The sequence below is a fragment of the Coenobita brevimanus genome, chromosome 51 (assembly GCF_032717465.1).
Source record: "Coenobita brevimanus isolate Jiangsu-jjx chromosome 51, ASM3271746v2, whole genome shotgun sequence".
In the NCBI taxonomy this organism is placed as follows: Eukaryota; Metazoa; Arthropoda; class Malacostraca; order Decapoda; family Coenobitidae; genus Coenobita; species Coenobita brevimanus.
The window spans coordinates 5292618-5314496 of NC_137004.1; the positions used below are offsets into that span (position 1 = coordinate 5292618).

At 42.8% G+C, this 21879-nt stretch overlaps 1 protein-coding gene across 1 annotated transcript; it reads right to left on the reverse strand.

The window, feature by feature from the left end:
• Positions 1-6269: 6269 nt before the first annotated feature.
• On the reverse strand, positions 6270-21099 carry LOC145400292 (L-proline trans-4-hydroxylase-like). Its single transcript, XM_080272850.1, has 7 exons — positions 21093-21099; positions 18738-18825; positions 14097-14289; positions 12686-12780; positions 8564-8741; positions 6866-7060; positions 6270-6374 (listed from the first exon to the last, which is right to left on the reverse strand). Exons 1-7 carry the CDS (start codon positions 21097-21099, stop codon positions 6270-6272), a joined length of 861 nt encoding a protein of 286 aa, XP_080128976.1.
• Positions 21100-21879: the final 780 nt, after the last annotated feature.

Consider the following 21879-nt stretch of genomic DNA (forward strand, 5'->3'; position numbering starts at 1 on the left):
CCTATCTTTCTTTTTTGCTTTCTTTTTGTCCTTTTTCTTTCCTTCTTCCTTTTCTTCTTTCCTTTCTCCCTTTTTGTCTTTCATTCTTTCTATTTTTCCTCTTTATTGTCTTTTTCTTTATCAGTTTATTCAAAATTCATATTTCTGTTTAAACTGTATAATTACCCAACACCTTCTGACAATTTATGTATGTTTTATTGATTTATTTTATTTCTTTTTATAATTCACATATCTATAACTGTACGATTCCCTAACACCTTCTCACCATTTATTTATTTATTTATTGAGAAAGAAGGAATGAGTTAAAAGGCAAAGAGAAGAAAAGCAAGACACTGGTAGAGAAATTTTTATTTATACATTATTTATTGATTAATTATACACAGATGAGAAAGATCAGTTATACATTAATTATATATACATCACTTATAAACACAAAAGAGACAGAGATTTGAGTTAGAAATTAGCAATACACACAAGACAGAATTATACATTATTTATACATTATGCACAGAAGACAGAGATTGAAGTAGCAGAGACATAGTTGAGTTAATTTTAGCTATACATTATTCATTCAATTTTCCCTCTAATGTAATTTTTTTTTTTTCTCAGGGTGCGTCCGGAAGTGGCACCAAGATGGATGTCCTGAATGGGTCACACTACAACTTGGCAGGTCAGTGGATGGCTCACTTCTCTAACTCCACGATACAATTCAGGTTTGCTGGAGAGGGGCGCCTTCGTGTGGTGGCACCGATGTAACCAGGTCACACAGCCACGAAAAATCTAGGTTAAGTTAGGTGTGTTTTTTTTATGTATCAGGATAGGTTAGTTTGTTAGTTAATATGCGAGGTTAGAGAAAGTTAGGTTCTTAATTGTGGTTATCTTAGCCTCAGGTTATTTTTGTTAGTTACGTTAACTTGTTAGGCTAGATAAGTTAGGTTAGGGTAAGAAATAAGAAAAAAACTGAAGAATAATCCTGGAAAAATCAAACTTACCTCGTAGAACAAAAATGGTATACAGAATGGAAATCAACATCTAGATCCCTCAAATGCCTGATTTTATAAACGTCCCTCAACTGCTTCCCTGTCCCATAAAAGGAGGATGGTGAACTGCAGGAGATCAGCGTCAGCCTGCAGTCCAATGGGTTCACGTTTCAGATGAACCAGGGGCTGTATTTGCAAAAGATACAGCTCACACTATTTCACTGTACCCCTCACTGTAATCCAGACCCCCCACACCACAGCTACTCACCATACTCACTTCACTGTCCGTAAAGAGGTAGACCTTCAGCATAACATCAACAAAAGGTGTATGGGAGCGCCCGGTTGAAGTGTCCGCTTTTCTGCAGTCCACTGAGTTCACGTTCAGATGAGCTTGGGGATGATGCTACAGGACTTCTACGACTGCTAAATCGGGATCGTGTTTTTATGCATTGTTCTGCTTACGTTGAATTAGTGATGAATGTGTTTGTTTGTGTGTGTGTGTGTGTGTGTGTGTGTGTGTGTGTGTGTGTGTGTGTGTGTGTGTGTGTGTGTGTGTGTGTGTGCAAATAATTCAGAGTGATGGGTGGGCAGGGTTGGGTGTCTGTAGTGGGGCAGGGTGGGTGGTTGAGTGTGGGTGAGCAGAGTGGGTGGGAAGATGGGTGGATCGGAAGGTAGGTGGGTGGGTGGGTAAGGTAGGTGGGTGGGAAGGGTTGGTGTGTGGGTGGGTATTGGGAAAACATCGTTGGGGAAATGGGCTGAAGGAAGTGCATAGGGTTTATTGGGTAAAGTAGGACCTTTGGGGGAGGGGGGTGTCTTCCACAGGGGGTTTGGCCATCCAGGGTCCCAGGCAGTCATTGGGTTTTACCTGGGTTTTACTTGGGTTTTACCTGGCTTTACCTGTGTTTTATCTGGGCACACCTGTTAGTTAATTATAAAGGCGAGAGATCCTGAACTACATCGACAGAACATAGAAATAAATAAGAGGACAAGAACTTGAGGATAAAAGAGGAGAGGGAACGTGAACTAGATGGAGATTCTGTGAGAGAGGGTGTGTGGGGTTGTGGAAGAGAGAAATTGTGAGAGAAGTGACATACGTGTGTGCGACAGGCTTCCCGGGGGAGTGGACGTAGAGGAGGAGGAGAGGGAGAGGGAAGTGGGAATGAAAGGGGAATGGCCGTGTGGTATGGAAAGTAAGAGTGATGGAAGGATGGAGTGGTTGATAGAGTGATGGAGTGGACGTGGCGATGAAGTGATGGAGAGGAAATGGCCGGATGGAGTGATGGAGAGGATGTGGTTTGATGGAGTGATGGTATGGACTGATGAAGTGATGGAGAGGATATGGCTTGAAGGAATGGAATGTGACTGAATGGAGTGAAGGAAAGGCGTGACGAAGTGTGAGGCAGTGAATGAAGGAAAACAGTGACGAAATGAAGTTATTGAAAGGATGAGACGAAGGATAGAGTGCGAGATAAGTGACACTGTTTAACGAATATGTGACTGAAAAATGAAAGTAACGAAGGATCTGGAGCAAGAGAAGTGGCAGTGTTTGACGAATATGACAAAAAAATACATGACGAAGAAAGTGATGCAAGAAAAGTGACAGTGGCTAACGAATATGACAAAAAATATATATAACGAAGGAAATAGAGCAAGAGAAGTGGCAGTGTTTAACGAATATGTGACGAAAAAAAAAATAGTCACGAAAGGAGAGAAGCAAAAGAAGTGACAGTGTTCTACGAATGACCAAAAAATAATGAAAACGAAAGTATGAAGTGAGGGAAGGAATGGAGTGAGTAAAAGACGAAGAAATCTGGAAGAACACGAAGGAAAAAGAGATGAGTGAGCATCGAACTGGAATCATAATGAACAGAAATAAACGAAACGAAGTGATAAAGGATTGAAAAAAGGTGAAATATATTAGATCACTCTTTATTAATTGGTCAGGAACTCTCAGTAGCAGTCTCCCCTTTGAGCACGATCAAAAATAGCAGGTGTGTAAAATAATTGAAGGTGTGAAAGGAAAGTAACATTAGGTAACAGTAACAAAGGAAGGAAAGTAACAGGGTAACGGTAACAAAGGAAAGTATCTTAGAGCAACAGTAACAAAGGAGAGGAAGTAACAGAAGGTAACTAACAAAGGAAGTAACAGAGGGTAACAGTAACAAAGGAAGGAACAGAGGGTAACAGTAACATAGGAAAGAAATTACAGAGGGTGACAATAACGAAGAAAGTAACTAACAATAAAGTAACAGTAACAGTAACAAAGAAAGTAACAGTAACAAGCACAAAGAAAGTAACAGTAACAAGCACAAAGAAAGTAACAGTAACAAGCACAAAGAAAGTAACAGTAACAACCACAAGGAAAGTAACAGTAACAACCACAAAGAAAGTAACAGTAACAACCACAAAGAAAGTAACAGTAACAACCACAAAGAAAGTAACAGTAACAACCACAAAGAAAGTAACAGTAACAAGAATAAAGGAAGTAACAGTAACAAGAGCAAAGTAACTAACAACAACAAAGACAGAAACAGTAACAAGAACAGAGTATAACAATAACAATATCAAAGAAAGTTACAGTAAGAAGAACAAAGAAAGTAACTAACAGTAACAAAGATAGTAATAGTAACAGTAACAAAGAAAGTAACTAACAAGAACAAAAAAATAACAGTAACAATAACCAAGAAAGTAACAAGAACAAGAACAAAGTAACAGTAACAATAACAAAGTAACAGTAACAATTACAAAGTAACGGAGTAACAAAGGAGAGAAAGTAACAGTAACAAAGGAAGGGAAGGAACATAACAGTAAAACACAGGCCCCATATTAGAACAGAGAACGCCAAGGTGTGGACAGTTACCCAATTTATTATTTATTTATTTATTATTTATTTATATTGACATTTTCTAAAGCAGGCAATGATGAGAAAAAACGTCTGGCGGATTTCTGTGGTTGCTGACAGCACTAAGTAATTTGGCATGCAGACAAATCACACCTAACAATCAGAAAGCGCTCACAGAGCGCATACCACCGCCAGTGCCATTGCCATTAAAAAAGAACCGGATCCGGATCCGCCCCCAAATTTAATGAATTCTGTCTTGATCAGTGGTCCAATATTCCACAAAATTTCATTGAAATTCATTGAAAACTTTTGGAGATATTGGGCAGGATACTCCTGATCCCGATCCGGATCCGGCCCAAAATTCAATTATTTCTTCCTTGGCCCATGACACACCCACAAAATTTCATCAAAATCCGTTCATTACTATTTGAGTAATCCCGCTAACAGACAACCAAACCGACAGAGAAACAAACCAACGCGTTGTAAAGGATAACCTCCTTGGCGGAGGTAATTAACTTGCATTCCACTAATGACCGTCAGTTATTATGGCCCATCCAACATCTGTGAGTACACAGTTTTAATTATACACCCCCACACCACCACACCCTCCGGCCAATTATACTCCTGACAGGTGTATGAGTGTGTAGTTTAGTGTATTTAATTCCTTAAGTCTAGTGGTCCAGTGCCTGTACTCCTTTTACATTAACTTGGACTGAAATTGCCATCTCTTCATCTTTAATGCTGAGCTGTAGCAGTAACACATGAATACAGTGCTAGTCATGAAGAAGTGCTATGGAAAGGATGTAAAGCCATAGCATTGTCTTTTTTTGCCAGTGGCCTACGTGAAATAAGCTGCCAAAGGTCGAAAATCTGGGCCAAATGAAGGTGAAGAGAGTATAGTTTATTCATCCAATCTCCAGACGATTTTATTCAGCAATGGGAGGACCTCTTGTAGGGAAGGAGGTGAGAGATAAACCTCCAACCCGTCCTCCAAGCTCTCAGAGTCTCTCCTACGCTGGGTAAAATAATGTGGAGATAAGAATAACAAAGGAGAATAAAGTTGAAAGCATACTGGCTATCGTAGTGAAAGGGAAAATGGTAGGAATCCGGTATACGAACGATGTAGTAGTAGGAATCCGGTATATACGATCGATTTAGCAGTAGGAATCCGGTATATACGATAGAGTTAATAGTGGGCATCCGGTATATACGAACGGGCCAATCTTGTGAATCCGGTATACGAACGATTTATTTGTAGGAAACCGGTATATGATCAAGATGGTCATATGTGATCGAAAAATCCTCCCCAGTTGCCTGTTGGGGATTCGTAACGAGGCGCGTATGATACAGACGAGGACCAAATTTCGCCTACGTTTCCAGTGCATCTGCTCCACACTTTTCCTCATGTCCGTCACTTTCCTCCCAGACGCATCGTATCAGAGAGAATCAGGTGTGGGACGAGAAACCAAACTCCTTAAGCTTAGAAATATTAGTCAGCGGAGGCTATTGAGATGTGCAAGAATTAGAATGTACCTAACTTTTGCATCATACCGTGAAATACTAGTCAGCAGAGGTAATTGAGAAGCACAAGAAGTAGAGTACGTGACTAACTTTTGCCCCATACTGTACAAGCCCTACAGCAGGGAGAGGGTCAAATGAATGGGAAATGGTCTTTGGTTGTAAGTGAAATGATGCGATATATTTCAAGTCCATAGTCGTATTGTTAATGGCTGTGGAGATTTCGTTACACCTCTTCTGTACCGATTTATTCTGGGCACTACACAGTATCCTCTTGTAAGTAGTAGTAGTGATAGTAGTAGTAGTAGTAGTAGTAGTCCCAGGTTCATCGGACTCTGAACCTTGTGAACTGCAGGCTTGAGTACTTCTTTCACAGTCCACCACCTTCAACCTTTGTATACTAGGAGCTTCACCACCCAGTCCCATCTGTGCCACCACGTGAAGGCGCCCCTCTCCAACACCATGTGGAGTGTAACAAATCAGGAACGGCTATCTGGGAGTCTAGGATTGGACAGTCATGGATCCGGTAACTCGCTTTGGCTGATTTGGGAGCGATATTGGAATCTATTGTTAGGCTCGTAGAGGGAAATAACAGTGGGGGAAGAGATGGAAAATTAGGACAGGCAGGCAGGCAGGCGTGGGGTGGTGTGATGGTTATGTGGTGTGGTGTGGTGGAGTGGGGTGGCGTGGAGTGTGATGTGAAGTGCTGTGGTATTCTTTGTGTCGTGTGGCGTGGTGTGGTTTGGCGTGGTGTGGTGTGGTTTGGCGTTGTGTGGTGCATTGTGGTGTGGTTTGGCGTTGTGTGGTGCATTGTGGTGTGGTTTGGCGTTGTGTGGTGCATTGTGGTGTGGTTTGGCGTTGTGTGGTGCATTGTGGTGTGGTGTGGCGTTCTGTGGTGCGTTGTGGCGTGGTGTGGTGTGGCAGAGAATCTAGTGCACGTTGCGAGGGATAGAAAAGTCTTCATCGTGTCTCATAAACCATTTCCCCGACAAGTCTCCGATCCCCTCGCACTTCATCACCTCTGCATCGTCAACCTGCAACAGTGCAATACGTTTAGAGGTTGCCCTTATTGCAATACGGTTAGATATTTACCTTATTGCAATGCGTCTACACATTGACCTAATTGCAGTACGGTTAGATATTTACCTCACTGCAGTACTTTTAGATTTTACCTTATTGCAATGCTTTCAGAAATTAACCTTACAGCAATACGTTCATATATTTGCCTTATTGCATTATGTTTAGATATTTACCTCACTGTAATAGGTTTAGATATGTACCTTTTTGCAATACGTTTAGATATTTACCGTATTGCAATACGTTCAGATATTTACCCTATTGCAATACGTTTATATATTTACTACAATACGTTGATATATTTTCCTTATTGCAATACGTTTAGATATTTTTCATATTGCAATACGTTTAGATATGTCCTCACTGCAATGCGGTGAGATTTACGTGGTTTGTTCAGTAAAGAAATTAGTCCAGGTAGGGTAATGGAAAAAGGTGTTCAGCTAATCACCTTATTTAGTGGCGTGTAGCGGGCGTGGTGGTGGTCCTTGTAGGGGTCGTTGGCTCGCTTGTTGTAGGACACGATGAACACCCAGCGTCGGCGGTCGGAACTATTGGCGTCGGAGGAGTGGAGGAGGTTGCAGTGGAAGAAGAGGACGTCACCTGCCTTCATCTCGACGTAAACGTGTTGCAGCAGCTTCTTGGCCTGTGGGAGGAAGCGTGAGAAGGATCTGGAGTTCGCTATGGATGGATGAACACTGTGAAGGATGTAGAGTGCCCGGTGGATGGATGAACAGCGTGAAGGATGTAAAGTTCTCGATGGATGGATGAACAGCGTGAAGGATGTAGAGTGCCCGATGGATGGATGAACAGTGTGAAGGATGTAGAGTTCTCGATGGATGGATGAACAGCGTGAAGGATGTAGAGGTCTCTATGGATGGATGAACAGTGTGAAGGATGTAGAGTTCTCGATGGATGGATGAACAGTGTGAAGGATGTAGAGGTCTCGATGGATGGATGAACAGTGTGAAGGATGTAGAGTTCTCGATGGATGGATGAACAGTGTGAAGGATGTAGAGTGCCCGATGGATGGATGAACAGCGTGAAGGATGTAGAGTGCCCGATGGATGGATGAACAGTGTGAAGGATGTAGAGTTCTCGATGGATGGATGAACAGCGTGAAAAGGATGTACAGTAGAGTTCTCGATGGATGGATGAACAGCGTGAAGGATGTAGAGTTCTCGATGGATGGATGAACAGTGTAAAGGATGTAGAGTTCTCGATGGATGGATGAACAGCGTGAAGGATGTAGAGTTCTCGATGGATGGATGAACAGTGTGAAGGATGTAGAGTTCTCGATGGATGGATGAACAGTGTGAAGGATGTAGAGTTCTCGATGTATGGATGAACAGTGTGAAGGATGTAGAGTTCTCGATGGATGGATGAACAGCGTGAAGGATGTAGAGTTCTCGATGGATGGATGAACAGTGTGAAGGATGTAGAGTTCTTGATGGATGGATGAACAGTGTGAAGGATGGAGAGTTCTCGGTGGATGGATGAACAGTGTGAAAAGGATGTACAGTAGAGTTCTCGATGGATGGATGAACAGTGTGAAGGATGTAGAGTTCTCGATGGATGGATGAACAGTGTGAAAAGGATGTACAGTAGAGTTCTCGATGGATGGATGAACAGTGTCAGTCTATTATTACAACTCAGTATTCAAGATGGAAGGATGGCATTTTTAGGCCAGATTAAAGTAAAAGGGGTATTGTCATGAGGGAACCTAGCCTGATAAAATTTAAGGGGATGGTCAGAACAAAATACGAAGTCCTTGGCAATGAAGCTCCCAAACACCTCTTCTTAAGCGATTTATTTTGCTTGTTACACCTTGCTGTCCCCTTCTGTGTTCCTTAAATCATTCTGATATCACCGTACTCTGCAGAAGTGAAGTACAGAACGATATTATCCAGCCTTGACAAATAAATCGGTGAGGAAGAGTTGTCAGGGAGATTTTTTGCCTATGGTTCCTTTCTCCTTGCATAAAAAATAAAAAGGGAGAGAGAGAGAAAATACGAACTCTAGACTCATTACCTGGAGAAACTCGCCAGGTAACAACGACAGGTAAAAAAAACAATTACCTCAGTGATTGGCTGGGGGTCCACCTGAAGAGACTCACCAGGTAAAAACAACAGGTAAAAAAGCCAATTACCTCTTCGACTCTCTCCATGTCCGCCTGTAGCTGCTCTCCCAGATCATGATGATCCAACCTGCCCAGTTTGTGTGACCCCAGTACTACCTGGAGACACCCGTTCGCGCGATCAGTGTCTTCCATTGGAATGAAGACGGAGAGCATATCCGGATACATGCACCCGTTCTTATACCAGTACCTGATAGATGGATGATAGATAGATAAGGTAGATAGGTGGATTGGACATAAATAATAGCGCTGGACGCAGGTACCCGTTCGCACACCAGTACCTGATAGATAGATAGATAGATAGATATGGTAGATAGATAGATAGATAATAAATAAATAGGTAAGGTAGGTAGGTAGATTAAACACAGATAACCTAGGTCGAGACAGACACCCGTTCCTATACTAGTAGCTGTAGTAATGATAGATATACACGATAGATAGATAGACAGATAGATTGATACAGGTAGCCGTTCGTTTATTAGTTACTGTCGATGACCTTGGGTAAGGTAGCGTAGGGCTGATAGATAAGTAAATGCGTTTATTATGAGTCCATATTATATTTACAAATCATAACAGATAGATAGATAAATAGACATATAGACAGCTCTATGCGAACCTGGGAATGGGAAATGATCTTGCAAGTTATCTGAGGAAAAGCTGACGACAGATTAGGAAGTAGCAATGTCAGGAGATGATGCAGGTAGTTTGTCAGCGAAATAGCAGGGAAACAAAGCCTAGTGACATACACACATACACACACACAGGTTTCTGGAACTTTCCAACCACAGTGTGACAAACGTGACACGACCCCTGTTCCACCAGAATTTAGGAAAGAGAGCTCAGAAGGAGAGAGGCCATAGAATCGGCAGGTAGTAGGGAGAAAGGCTTAGCAACTTGATAGAGAGAGAGAGAGCGAGACAGGGAGGTAGCTAACGGGACTCTACTTATACTTCACTCGTGTGTGAGAGACTTTGTTAATATTCCAAGACAAATAAAAATAGTCCCATACTATTCTTTACCTCTCCTGCCATTGCATGACAAATGGGAACCAAGATTATCTACTTACGAACAACTCAAGTATAACAACCGCTCGTCCACAAGTCTAATATATAACTTCTCTACAAGTAACTACAAAGTTATTCTGACACGTTGATAGATTGGTAAATACATGATGAATGAATGGAAATATGGTTGGGATGATACAATTGATGATGATGGAGGTGGTAATTGATTTTCATTATTACCCGTCCCCTCCCTGAAGAGGCTCGGGAACGGGGATTGTTTTCACTCGGTTTGTCTGTGTGTCTGTCTGTCTGTCTGTTGACAACTTAACTAAAAAACCACTGGTGCGATTTTGACTGAAATTACAGGAATGATGGGCTATGACCTTCTGATCCCCTGATTAAATTTTGGCCCAAATCGGGTCAAGTTCTACGCTGTAGGCCAAAAAAAAAAAAAAATCGCCATAACTCCTTTCAAATTCGTCATATCGACATGAAACCAACACCTAAAGGTGCATCTTTCACATCTTCATCCTATAACATGCCTCATTACATCAGGGTCACCCCTCTGTTGGCGGTAGGGGGGTCAGTGTCAGGTGGGTCGGGCCTAAAATTTCAAATGGGCATAAAATCAGTTTCACCCGATTTACTCCAAATTTGATATGTGACATCTTTGACTAGATATCCTGTTGTGTTTATACGTCAGCACTAAAATGACTGCCGGGGACGGGTTTGCTGTGACTTGGCGCCGCTTCTTGTTATTATTTAATGTTTTGTGTTGCTTTTTTGTTAGCAGTAGTAGTAGTAGTAATATATTTAATGCATCATCCCACTCCCTCAGTCATTAATTTTCTCACCACCACAGGTCTCCAGTCGAATGAATTAAATCCTGTGGCTATACGAGGAATAAATAGAAAGAGACATTGTGTTAAGGGACATTCTTGAACTACTAGATCTGGCTTAGTAGATGAGTAGAATCTTTTGGCGGTTGAATAAAAGAAAGAAAAAAGAATTGCAGTGGTATTTTAGTAGTAGTAGTAGTAGTAGTTGTTGTTGTTGTGGCCCCAGGTTCATCTGAAATATGAACCCAGTGGACTGCAGGCTTAAGCACCCCCTCTGCGGTCCACCATCCTCCTTTCGAGAGAGAGAGAGAGAGAGAGAGAGAGTTATGGAGGGACGCTGTATAACCAGGCAGTTAATAGATAAGACTGATAGATAGATAGATAGATAGGTAGATAGATAGTTGTAGGTGGGGGTGCGATATTCGAACATACATGAGATCGAGACGTGGTCGGAACTCTGAATTTTTATTTCTTTGGGACGAACAAGAGACATGGAAGGCTTCGACCCTTCTTTTATACATGGAAGGCTTCTGCTGTCCTTCCGTTGTCCTTCCATTGTCCTTCCGTTGTCCTTCCATTGTCCTTCCGTTGTCCTTCCATTGTCCTTCCATTGTCCTCCATTGTCCTTCCGTTGTCCTCCATTGTCCTTCCGTTGTCCTTCCATTGTCCTTCCATTGTCCTTCCGTTGTCCTTCCATTGTCCTTCCGTTGTCCTTCCGTTGTCCTTCCATTGTCCTTCCATTGTCCTTCCGTTGTCCTTCCATTGTCCTTCCGTTGTCCTTCCATTGTCCTTCCATTGTCCTTCCGTTGTCCTTCCATTGTCCTTCCGTTGTCCTTCCGTTGTCCTTCCATTGACCTTCCATTGTCCTTCCATTGTCCTTCCGTTGTCCTTCCGTTGTCCTTCCATTGCCCTTCCATTGTCCTTCCGTTGTCCTTCCATTGTCCTTCCGTTGTCCTTCCGTTGTCCTTCCATTGACCTTCCATTGTCCTTCTGTTGTCCCTCTATTGTCCTTCCATTGTCCTTTCATTGACCTTCCATTGTCCTTCCGTTGTCCCTCTATTGTCCTTCCATTGTCCTTTCATTGACCTTCCATTGTCCTTCCCTTGTCCTTCCATTGTCCTTCCCTTGTCCTTCCATTGTCCTTCCATTGTCCTTCCGTTGCCCTTCCATTCATAACAGGTAACAGATATCACCGTTCTCCTCTCGTAACCAGGAATTGTTTTTTGAGGAAAGAAAAAAAAAAACGGAAGTATTCTACTGTCGTTCACCGTCCTGCAAAAACTAATGAGATGAACAGGAAACTCATCGTAAATTACCTCTGAGAATCCCATCCTTGGACCCGTATTCCCTGACACCTCTTCCCAAGCGATTTATTTTGCTTAGTACGCCTTTCCGTCCTCTTCTGTGTTATCTAAATCATTCAAATATCGCCATACTCAACATAAGTGACGTTCAAATCGATATTATCTAACAGTAACCAAGAATAAATCGGTAAGGAAGAGGTGTTAGGGAGCTTTCTTAACCACTGAGAGTCCCGCGTAACTTACAAAACGATAATAACCAGCTGTAACCAAAAATAAATCGGTAAGGAAAAGTTGTTAGGGAACTTTCTTAACCACCAAGAGTTCTACATAAATAACTTACAAAACTGTATTAACCAGCTGTAACCAATAATAAATCGGTAAGGGAAAGGTGTTAGGGACCTTTCTTAATCACTCTGAATCCTGCATAAATAACTTACAAAACGATATGAACCAGCTGTAACTAAAAATAAATCGGTAAGGAAAATGTGTTAGGGAGCTTTGTTATTCACTGAGAGGCCCGCCTAAATAACTTACAAAACGATATGAACCGGCTGTAACCAAAAATAAATCGGTAAGAGAGAGGTGTCAGGGGGCTTTCCTAACTACTGAGAGTCCCGCATAAATAACATACAAATCGATGTGAACCAGCTGTAACCAAAAATAAATCGGTAAGGAAGAGGTGTTAGGGAGCTTTCTTAATCAATGAGAGTCCCGCATACAAAACGATATTAACCAGCTGTAACCAAAAATAAATCGGTAAGGAAAAGGTGTTGGGGAGCTTTCTTAATCAATGGGAGTCCCACATACAAAACGATATTAACCAGCAGTAACCAAAAATAAATCGGTAAAGAAAAGGTGTTAGGGAGCTTCCTTAATCAATGAGAGTCCCGCATACAAAACGATATTAACCAGCTGTAACCAAAAATAAATCGGTAAGGAAAAGGTGTTAGGGAGCTTTCTTAATCACCCACACCTGAAGGCACTCACCCGTAGTCCTGGTGCCAAGCGAAGGTGCCTCCCGTCTTAGCGCCCTTCATGTTAACCTTGCTGTGGTAGTGGTATATCTCATCACCTCCCAGCAGCTGACAGAGGGAGAGACGCAGCTTTAGATTTGGCCTGTAAGGAGGGTGATGGAATCCAGAATCTATTAGTGTACAGTGTAAGAACTAACTCTCTTCCTAGTTTCACCTGAAGAAAATGTACAACTGACGAAGTGCAGTGAAAACCTTATCTCCGCTAGTGTGTGTTTCAAATGGTTCAACTTTTTCGCTATGTATTCGTCAGACCGTAGGAAGATATATACTTGTGTGTCTTTCCGTACAGTGACTTAGAAATCAGTTGTCAGAGGTATAACTTACTATTAAATATGCACATAACAGTTGCTAAAATGGGCCCCTGATGTCCAAGATTAGAACTAGTAAGAAAAAAAACAAGAAAAATCATCATCGTGGAAACTTGGTTGCCATTTACCATAGAGTTTATTTTTTTTTATTATCATTATTATTTTTTTTTACAATCATATCCTGATTAGCAAGAATGGGTTGGACGGGTGGACGGATTGGTCGATAGGTGGGCGTTGGTGAGTGGATGAGTGGGTGTGGAGGGACAGGATGGGTGGGAGGTGGGTGTGGTGGGGCAACATGGGTGGATGAATGGGTTAGCAGGATGAGTGAGTGAATGTGGGTAAGTGGGTGGGTTTGGTGGGTGGGCGGGAGGGTGAGTGAGTGGATCGGTAAGGTAGGTTTGTGGGTAGGTGGGTGAGCAGGGTGGGTGAATAGGTCGTGGGAAACTAGGTCCATGGTAGGAACAGGTCCATGGGAATATATCCCTATTGAAGTCGGTCCAGAGAGGACCATAGTGGGTAAAATGGGATCCCGGTGGGTCTTCTCGCACTGGGGGAGTGGCCTTCCAAGGTCTCAGGCAATGCCGGTATGCACGACCATAGCATTTTACCCGGGCAACGCCGGGTACCCCTGCTTGTAAGAAATGTGGGAAATAAAACAAATGGTGGCTGGGAATTGCCTGTCAATTTTTGTTTTATTAAATCCAGGAAAAATGGTAGGCATCGGGAAAAAAAAAAAAAAAAAAAGCTAGGAAAGTTGGTATGACTACAAAATCTGGCAAATTGGTAGGTATGGAAAGTCAAAAAGTATAGGCAACACAAAAAATCAGTTTGCACGAATTTTTTAAGTCAGTAAAAATGAAAAGGGAAGACAAGACAAATGTAAAGTGACGGAAGATGGTAGACTGAAGGAAGCTGGTACAAAATGAAGAAAGCTGGTACAAGGTGAAGGAAGATGGTACAAGGTGAAGAGAAGATGGTACAAAGTGAAGAGAAGATGGTACAAAGTGAAGGGAAAATGGTACAAAGTGGAGGAAGATGGTACGAATTTCCCACCTGTTCCGTTGTACCAGCGATCCTGTTGGTCCTCGCCAGTACCCCGGTAATGTCGTTGCCAGGGTGGTTCCACAGTACTGCCCAGTTCTCCCGGTTCAGTCCGTCTTTGCGAATCAGCGTGTATTTCTTAACGCCATTCGGGTCCTCCAGTGCTGCCTTTACTTTGCTGATTTCCTCTGATTTCAGCATGTTCCTGTGGCCGCAATAAGTGAATAAATAAGTAAATAAGTAAATAAATAAATGCTCTTATTGATGAGTATATGTATGCAAATGTCGATATCGAATTGTTTGTCAGTCTGTCTATTCATGCATCCATTCTTTTATCTGTCCATTCATCAGTCCATTTTTTTATCCATTCATTCATTCACTTTATCCAACCATCCATTCATCCAGCCATCCATCCATACATACATACATAAAAACATACATACATACATTCTTTCACTAACTCATCAATCAATCCATCCATCCATCTATCCATCTATTCATTGTAAAAAGATATAACAAGCATATACTGAAATCTCTATCAATACGTACTAGGTTAAGTGCAGGACCAGATCTTTTCCTCAGAGGGAGAGTGATAGCCAGAAGTAATCATTCCCTCAGCAGGAGAAGTACGAATATAGAAAAGAATATTGAGGCACAGTAGCAATTGTATGTAACTGAGGAACAGTGCCCGGATGCACAAACGGCCTTAAGGCTACACACGGCCTTAAGTTGGGTAGTTTAAGGCCGTGGGTCGCTAAGGCCCATGCACGAAGCACCAACAGGAGGGTAAGCCTCGGTAAGGCCGCCTCAGCCGCTGAGGCTGGGTCGGAGCAGCCTTAATGTATTGAGACCCGTAAATAAAGTAACTCCGATTTGATATTCTCTATAGCACAAACCGGACCCAACTTGTTATTGTTTGCCTCGGCATGGAGTTGATGAGTTGCCTGTGAACTAGATTGTGCTTTGCGAAGGGAATGGAGGTTTCTTGGAGCCACTGAACCCCTGTAACATAAATGATGAACATGTTTTGAGACAATATCGCCTCCCCAGGAGCGAATTCCTTCGTTTAACGGAACTTGACCCTCATATTGGGAGTGTCACCTTACACTGCCATGACATTCTTGCCTACACAACAATTTTTGGCAACCCAGAGGTTCTACGCTAGTGGGAATTTTCAGAGTGTTGTTGGAGGGTGGTATTCATGAGTCAAGTGTATGCAAAGTGATATCACGTGTGACAGATAGTTTATACAGAAAATTACTGAGAAAAATTAATATGCCCAGTGGTTTGCTAAGAAGGACAGAGACGAGGGTTTCCACAGAATAAATAAATTTCCTAAAGTATTGGGGTTCCCATAGGAAGGGAGGGGAAGAATACATCTCCAGTATCCCTGCTTGTCAGGGGCAACTAAAAGGGGCCTTTTTGTCTCCAGACTTTCTTCCTTACTGCCCTCCTCTGTCTTCTGTTCTACTCCCTTTTCTTGATGTTTGTGTGTTTCTAATGGTCTTTATTTTCCTTCTACTAAGCCATGCAGCCATATTATGGATTGATGATAATTCATCATTATTCCTAACTTCCTAAAGTGCTTGGAGCAATGGGTTGAACCCTAATACCAATTAAGGCCCCAGATCACAAAAAAACATGTATTTGTCAGCTGCAAACGGTTTCACTCACTGGCTGTGCAAGTTGTTTGTGACAGCAACAAAATGATACTGAGCTGTAATTACAGATATCCTGGCAGCACTCACGCTGTCTTTATCTGGGCTAATTCCAACCACCAGAGATCTGAACCAAGGCGTCTATGGTGATATTTTATGCTAGGTAACTGTGGTTGCTGATTACTTTGTTTAAAGTTAGACAATGGTTAGGTAAAACATGGCAAACATAATAAGTTCCCATTCATATTGCTATTTTGTTTCTTTACTCCTAAACCCTCTCATCTTACTGTTTTAAAGGTTGTGTGGGTGTATTGCTCTTCATCACTAATATTGGGACGTCTTTTCATTGCACCCAACATTTTCAATTAATTATCGGCACTTCACGTGCTTATCCTTGACTGTTGTGTTTTTGTTACCGCATTTTGTGAAAATAAGGTATTGTATAGAACGCCTAGGAATTCTATAGAATGACCAACATTTTTTTTGGCAAAGTATAAGTTTATTTCATTCTGACTGTATATATTTTACCTAACCTGGGACTTTAATAGAATGCATAGGTATTCTGTAGAATGTCTAACATTTTTATGGCAAAGTATAATGTAATAAACAACAGGGAGTTAGGCCGGGATACTGTAGGTTAGGTTAGGTTAATTTAGAAGAACGTTATGTTAAGCACTTACCTAAATTAATCTAACCTAACCTACCGTAATCGAACTTAAACGTAGCCGAGACCATCCCAGCTAAAACTAACTGCAGCCTAAATTAACCTAACGTACTGAAATGACTGGGTTCACAGTTTGCCGGTTTGCTGCAGTTTGGTCGTTTCTCACGTTGCCTAAAATGAACACGGTAATCTACAGAATACCAAGGAAATGTGTACAGATGATTCAATCCTATACCTTGGCATGAAGTTTACCTAGGCATTCTATACAGCGACGGGTTTCCCACTATGACGGTAACATAAACACTCCTCTCGCCTTGCACCCCCAGCTGATTCATGAAGGTCTGTGATTGGCCCAGTGTTTGTGTTCTGCCGTCTGATTGGTCGGCAGGGTCGCAGCTGACGCACTAGATTTCCCCCAAAACATTCCCTACAGTTAAGGCCAGCCTTAGCTAAGACCAATGCACGAAACTTAAGTCAGCCCTAAGACAAGGCAACGGGTCGTCGTGCATGGGCCTTAGAGGCAGCCGTAGGGCCGCCTTTAATATTTCATATAAGGCCAGCTTTAAGGCTGCCATCCGACGGAGTTTTGTGCATCCCAGCCCAGGTTACCTAGGGAGCCTCCTAACTCCCTGTTCACACTATAGGTCGTTCATTATAACCTGGCCCAGATTTTCGTCCTTTTTCAGCTTATTTCACGTAGCTCAGTGGCAGAAAGAGACAATACCACAGGCATACACATCCTTTCTACAGCACTCTTTTTTTCGTGACTCGCACCATATGGCAGTGTCAGTTTATTGTTACAAGTCAGTATCATAGGTGGAAAAGATGGCAGTTTTAGGCCAAGTTAGACTGAACAGGGTATAGAAGGATAAAATGGAGTAGAAGCAGGCCTCCTAATGTTCTTTCACCTTGACCCAGATTTTCATCCTTTTGCAGTTTCTTGAAGCATAGAGTTAAAAAAAAAAAAAAAAAAAAAGCTACATATCTACATTCTCTCCGTAGCACTTCTTCATGACTAGCATCATACTGTAGTGCTGATCTTTTGGTACAACTCATCAGTCAAGGTGAAGAGAGGCCAAGCTAAAGTAAAAACATTAGCATTGGCAAAATACACAGGATTTGATTCATGTGTATCAGACATTATCTCAAGCGCTTTTAGGAATGGAGTCACATCTCTTGACCCTAATTCTGACTAAATCTGACTTTTTAGATAACAATATATGAAGGATGGCGAGTCTAAGAGTGGTTACACGCCAAACAAAAAAGCACCAGAAAAAGTTTGGCCGTAAGGGTTGTTTTGAGTGCCTTTTTTTCGGGCTTTTCGACTATACTGCCAGTGTTGTTAAGGGTTTTGTGAAAGTGCAGAAGATGAAGGAAGGGGCAAATTAGTACTACCCATAAAAAGAGGGGGCATGGGACCCCCTTTGGATGCGACACCACTCATTTACTCCTAAGTGTTGTCGTGCCTAAGTCCTTGTTCTGATAAAATGAAGTCCCCCTGATAACAGGCACATTCTTATCACTGTTATCAGCTGCATTCCACCCCTTAATGGGACGTAATCAGTAATAAGAGCATCAATAGCGGCATGTACAGCTGGCCACTTGTACCTGGGACAGTGTTTGAGTGACGCGTAGATCATGCTTCAGTTTCCGCGGAGGTCTTGTTTCAGTTTCCGTGGAGATCTTCCTTCAGTTTCCACGGAGGTCTTGCTTCAGTTTCCGCGGAGATCTTGCTTCAGTTTCCGCGGATTGCTCCAGTTTCCGCGGAGGTCTTGCTTCAGTTTCCGCGGAGATCTTGCCTTCAGTTTCCGCGGATTGCTTCAGTTTCCGCGGAGATCTTGCTTCAGTTTCCGCGGAGATCTTTCTTCAGTTTCCGCGGATCGCCTCCGTTTCCGCGGAGATCTTGCTTCAGTTTCCACGGAGGTCTTGCTTCAGTTTCTGCGGAGATCTTGCTTCAGTTTCCTCGGACATCTTACTTCAGTTTCCGATGTTCATGCATCACGGTTACCTGGTCATTTCAACTGATGTTCCACACCTTCGTTCATTTATATCAGTGCCACCAATAAGCATGGGATTAGGTGAAGGTTGTCAGGTGTACCAAATGCTAGACCTCTGAGTATGTGTGTGTGTGTGTGTGTGTGTGTGTGTGTGTGTGTGTGTGTGTGTGTGTGTGTGTGTGTGTGTGTGTGTGTGTGTGTGTGTGTGTGTGTTTATGTGTGTGTGTTCATCATAGCCATTGCCAACTTTTACAAACAGCCTGAAGGGTTTGGTGTGTGTAGTGGTGTAGGTATTTCTTAGTAATGTTGGTAAGTTGAAGACGTGTTGCCTCACCTGACGAGGATACAGCCTTGAGTCCAGAACGCTTCCTTCATGGCCTCCGTCACCTTCCATTCCCCCTCAGTGTAGGTAAATTCCGGTGCTGTGGAGGGTGGGTCACTGTCAGTACATGGAGCAGACACAGCAGAGGTATGGCAGGTAATTAGGGAGACAGCAAAGGTATGGCAGGTAATTGAGTTAGGGAGACAGCAAAGGTATGGCAGGTAATTGAGTTAGGGAGACAAAAGTATGGCAGGTAATTAGGGAGACAGCAAAGGTATGGTAGGTAATTGAGTTAGGGAGAGAGCACAGGTATGGCAGGTAATTGAGTTAGGGAGGCAGGGCAAAAGTATGGAAGGTAATTGAGTTAGGGAGACAGCAAAGGTATGGCAGGTAATTGAGTTAGGGAGACAGCAAAGGTACGGCAGGTAATTAGGGAGACAGCAAAGGTATGGCAGGTAATTAGGGAGACAGCAAAGGTATGGCAGGTAATTAGGGAGACAGCAAAGGTATGGCAGGTAATTAAGGAGACAGCAAAGGTATGGCAGGTAATTGAGTTAGGGAGACAAAGGTATGGCAGGTAATTAGGGAGACAGCAAAGGAATGGCAGGTAATTGAGTTAGGGAGACAGCAAAGGTATGGCAGGTAATTGAGTTAGGGAGACAGCAAAGGTATGGCAGGTAATTGAGTTAGGGAGACAGCAATGGTATGGCGGGTAATTGAGTTAGGAAGACAGCAAAGGTATGGCAGGTAATTGAGTTAGGGAGACAGCAAAGGTATGGCAGGTAATTGAGTTAGGGAGACAAAGGTATGACAGGTAATTAGGGAGACAGCAAAGGAATGGCAGGTAATTGAGTTAGGAACAGGTAAATTATTGAGTCTCCCCTCGCCCAAACAGCACCACAACAACGAAGAGAGAATTTTATGGTGAATGAATTAATTACACCAAGACACCGGAGTCGTGGTTGTGGCGATGGAGAGGGACGCCTTCATGTGGTGGCGCTGAAATACCGTAGGCGGCTCCACTGCCCAGTGGTTAAGGATCTGTGTTAGGTTAGGAGAAACGTCCTGGTTGTTGACGTGTGTGTGTGTGTGTGTGTGTGTGTGTGTGTGTGTGTGTGTGTAAGTACTATGTTGATTGATTTATTCTTGCTGCTTCCAGACGATTTTTTCTCAGCTTACAAACGACTTCTCAATTCGAAGAGGTATTAAAGGCCTCACCTAATCCTTCAAGGTCAAATAAATCCCTCTAGAGCTTAATAAAATCCTCTGATGTCAACAGGAATATAATAGATAAATAATAGATAAAAGGATAAGGGATATAACACACTGGAGGTCGTAGGAATGAAGAGGTACCGGTACGTAAATAATAAGCAGCATGTGAGGCTCTTGGATCAGAAAATAATAGTGTTGATAATTTTGCGTCTCAAGAAAATGACTCCTTTTGATATAACCATCTTTATTTATGTATTTATTTATTTTTTTATCAACCATGCATCCTTTATTGATGTCATGGGGCTGGAAAGATGGGATATTAAATGAATGTTAATAGAATGTGAGAATAATTGGTGACAAGGGGAGAATAACACTTGGTTTTGAGGCAGAGTTGAGATGATGATATGTGCAGTCACGTGTGTTACAATATCTGGCCTCAGTCTGTTGATGCAAGTACAGAACTGTGTACGTCTGGTCTCTTTACACACACACACACACACACACACACACACACACACACACACACACACACTCGTTATCTTTGCCACAACACCCACCAAGGCCTCATTCCCCTCCGCTTTGCATACTTCCCCTCTTTCTTATGCTTTTCTGCAGTTTTTCTCCTCTTCCTTCTTGTACTTTCTTTCCCTGTTTTTTTAATCCATTTTTTCCTCTTTCATAATTTATATCCTTTCTTTTTATACTTTCTCTACTTGTGTCTTTCATACTTTCTCTCTCTCATACTTTGGTGACTTCTTATAATCTGTGCACCTTTCATACTTTCTGTTCGTCGTTCATATTTCATTACCTGATTGTCATACTTTTTTTTATTATGCTCACTGTCTATCTTATACTTTCTCTTATGCTTTCTCAATATCTCTTTCTCTCACTTTGATTCCTTCTCTGTCTTAAGCTACTTTGTCGTTCGTTCTCTACCTCTTATACTTTCTCTACCCCCTCCTTCTCTTTCTTTTGCTCTCCCTCTCTCCCATACTTTCTCTCATTCGCTCTATGCCTCTCTCATGTCCTGTACTCTTCACACTATTTCTCACTGTCATGCTTTCTGTACCTCCGTTTCTCATACTGTTGCTCCCTCTCTCTCATGGTTTCTTTCACTCTTACTTTGCATTTCCTCTCTCCTCAACCCTTTCTCACCTGCCATATTGGAGAGTGACGGACGACGTATGCCCCCTCTGGTGTCCAGCTTCGCACTGCCCCTCCTGCCCACACCCAAGCATATTTAAGCGTCTGAAGTCTCAAGGTTGGACTGATCTTGCAGGGAGCACGTGCACTTGTGTTGCTGGCTGAAAGAGAGAGAGAGGGGGGGGGGAATGCTAATGAGAGAGGGAGAGGGAGTGTTAATGAGAGAGGGAGAGAGAGTGTGGGAAAAAGTGTGTTGTTGATGAGAGTGGTAGTGGGAGAAGGAGTGTTAATGAGAGAGTGTTGGAGAAAGGGGAGGGGAGAGTGGGGAAGGGAGAAGTAGAGAGAGAGAGAGCAGGGGGGAGGGGTAAAGAGAGTGGGATGAGCAGTGAGAGGGGAAAGAGTGATGGAGTGAAAGGGAAGGGGAAGGGGAGAGGGAGCAGCATGAAGGGAAGGGAGGAGAATTAGAAAGGGAATACGAGGAAGAGGTGAGGGAAATGGGAGAGGGAGGGAAAGAGGAGTGGGTGGGGAAGTAGGGGGACAGTGGGAAGGAAGAGGGAACATGAAACAGGTGGGGAATAGGAGAGGGAGGGGGAGTAGTAGAGGGAGTGGAAGATATAAGAAGGGGGAACAGAAGAGAGGGAGAGAAGGAAGGAGAATAAGAGGGAGTGGGTGAGGGAGGGGGATTGGGACGGGAAAGAGGGACAGGGGGAGAGGGAGAGATGGAGGGGAGAATAGGACAGAGGGGGTGAGGGGGAGAAGAGGTGAGTTACAAGATCACTGAGTGGAAATGAGGGGGTCT

Excerpts from the sequence above, each read along its gene's own strand:
- LOC145400292 (XM_080272850.1), bottom strand. Across the intron at positions 14,290-18,737 it reads CAAGGCTGTATCCTCGTCAG|GAACATGCTGAAATCAGAGG; the intron begins GTGAGGCAACAC and ends TTGCGGCCACAG. Across the intron at positions 12,781-14,096 it reads TCGCTGGTACAACGGAACAG|CTGCTGGGAGGTGATGAGAT; the intron begins GTGGGAAATTCG and ends TCCCTCTGTCAG.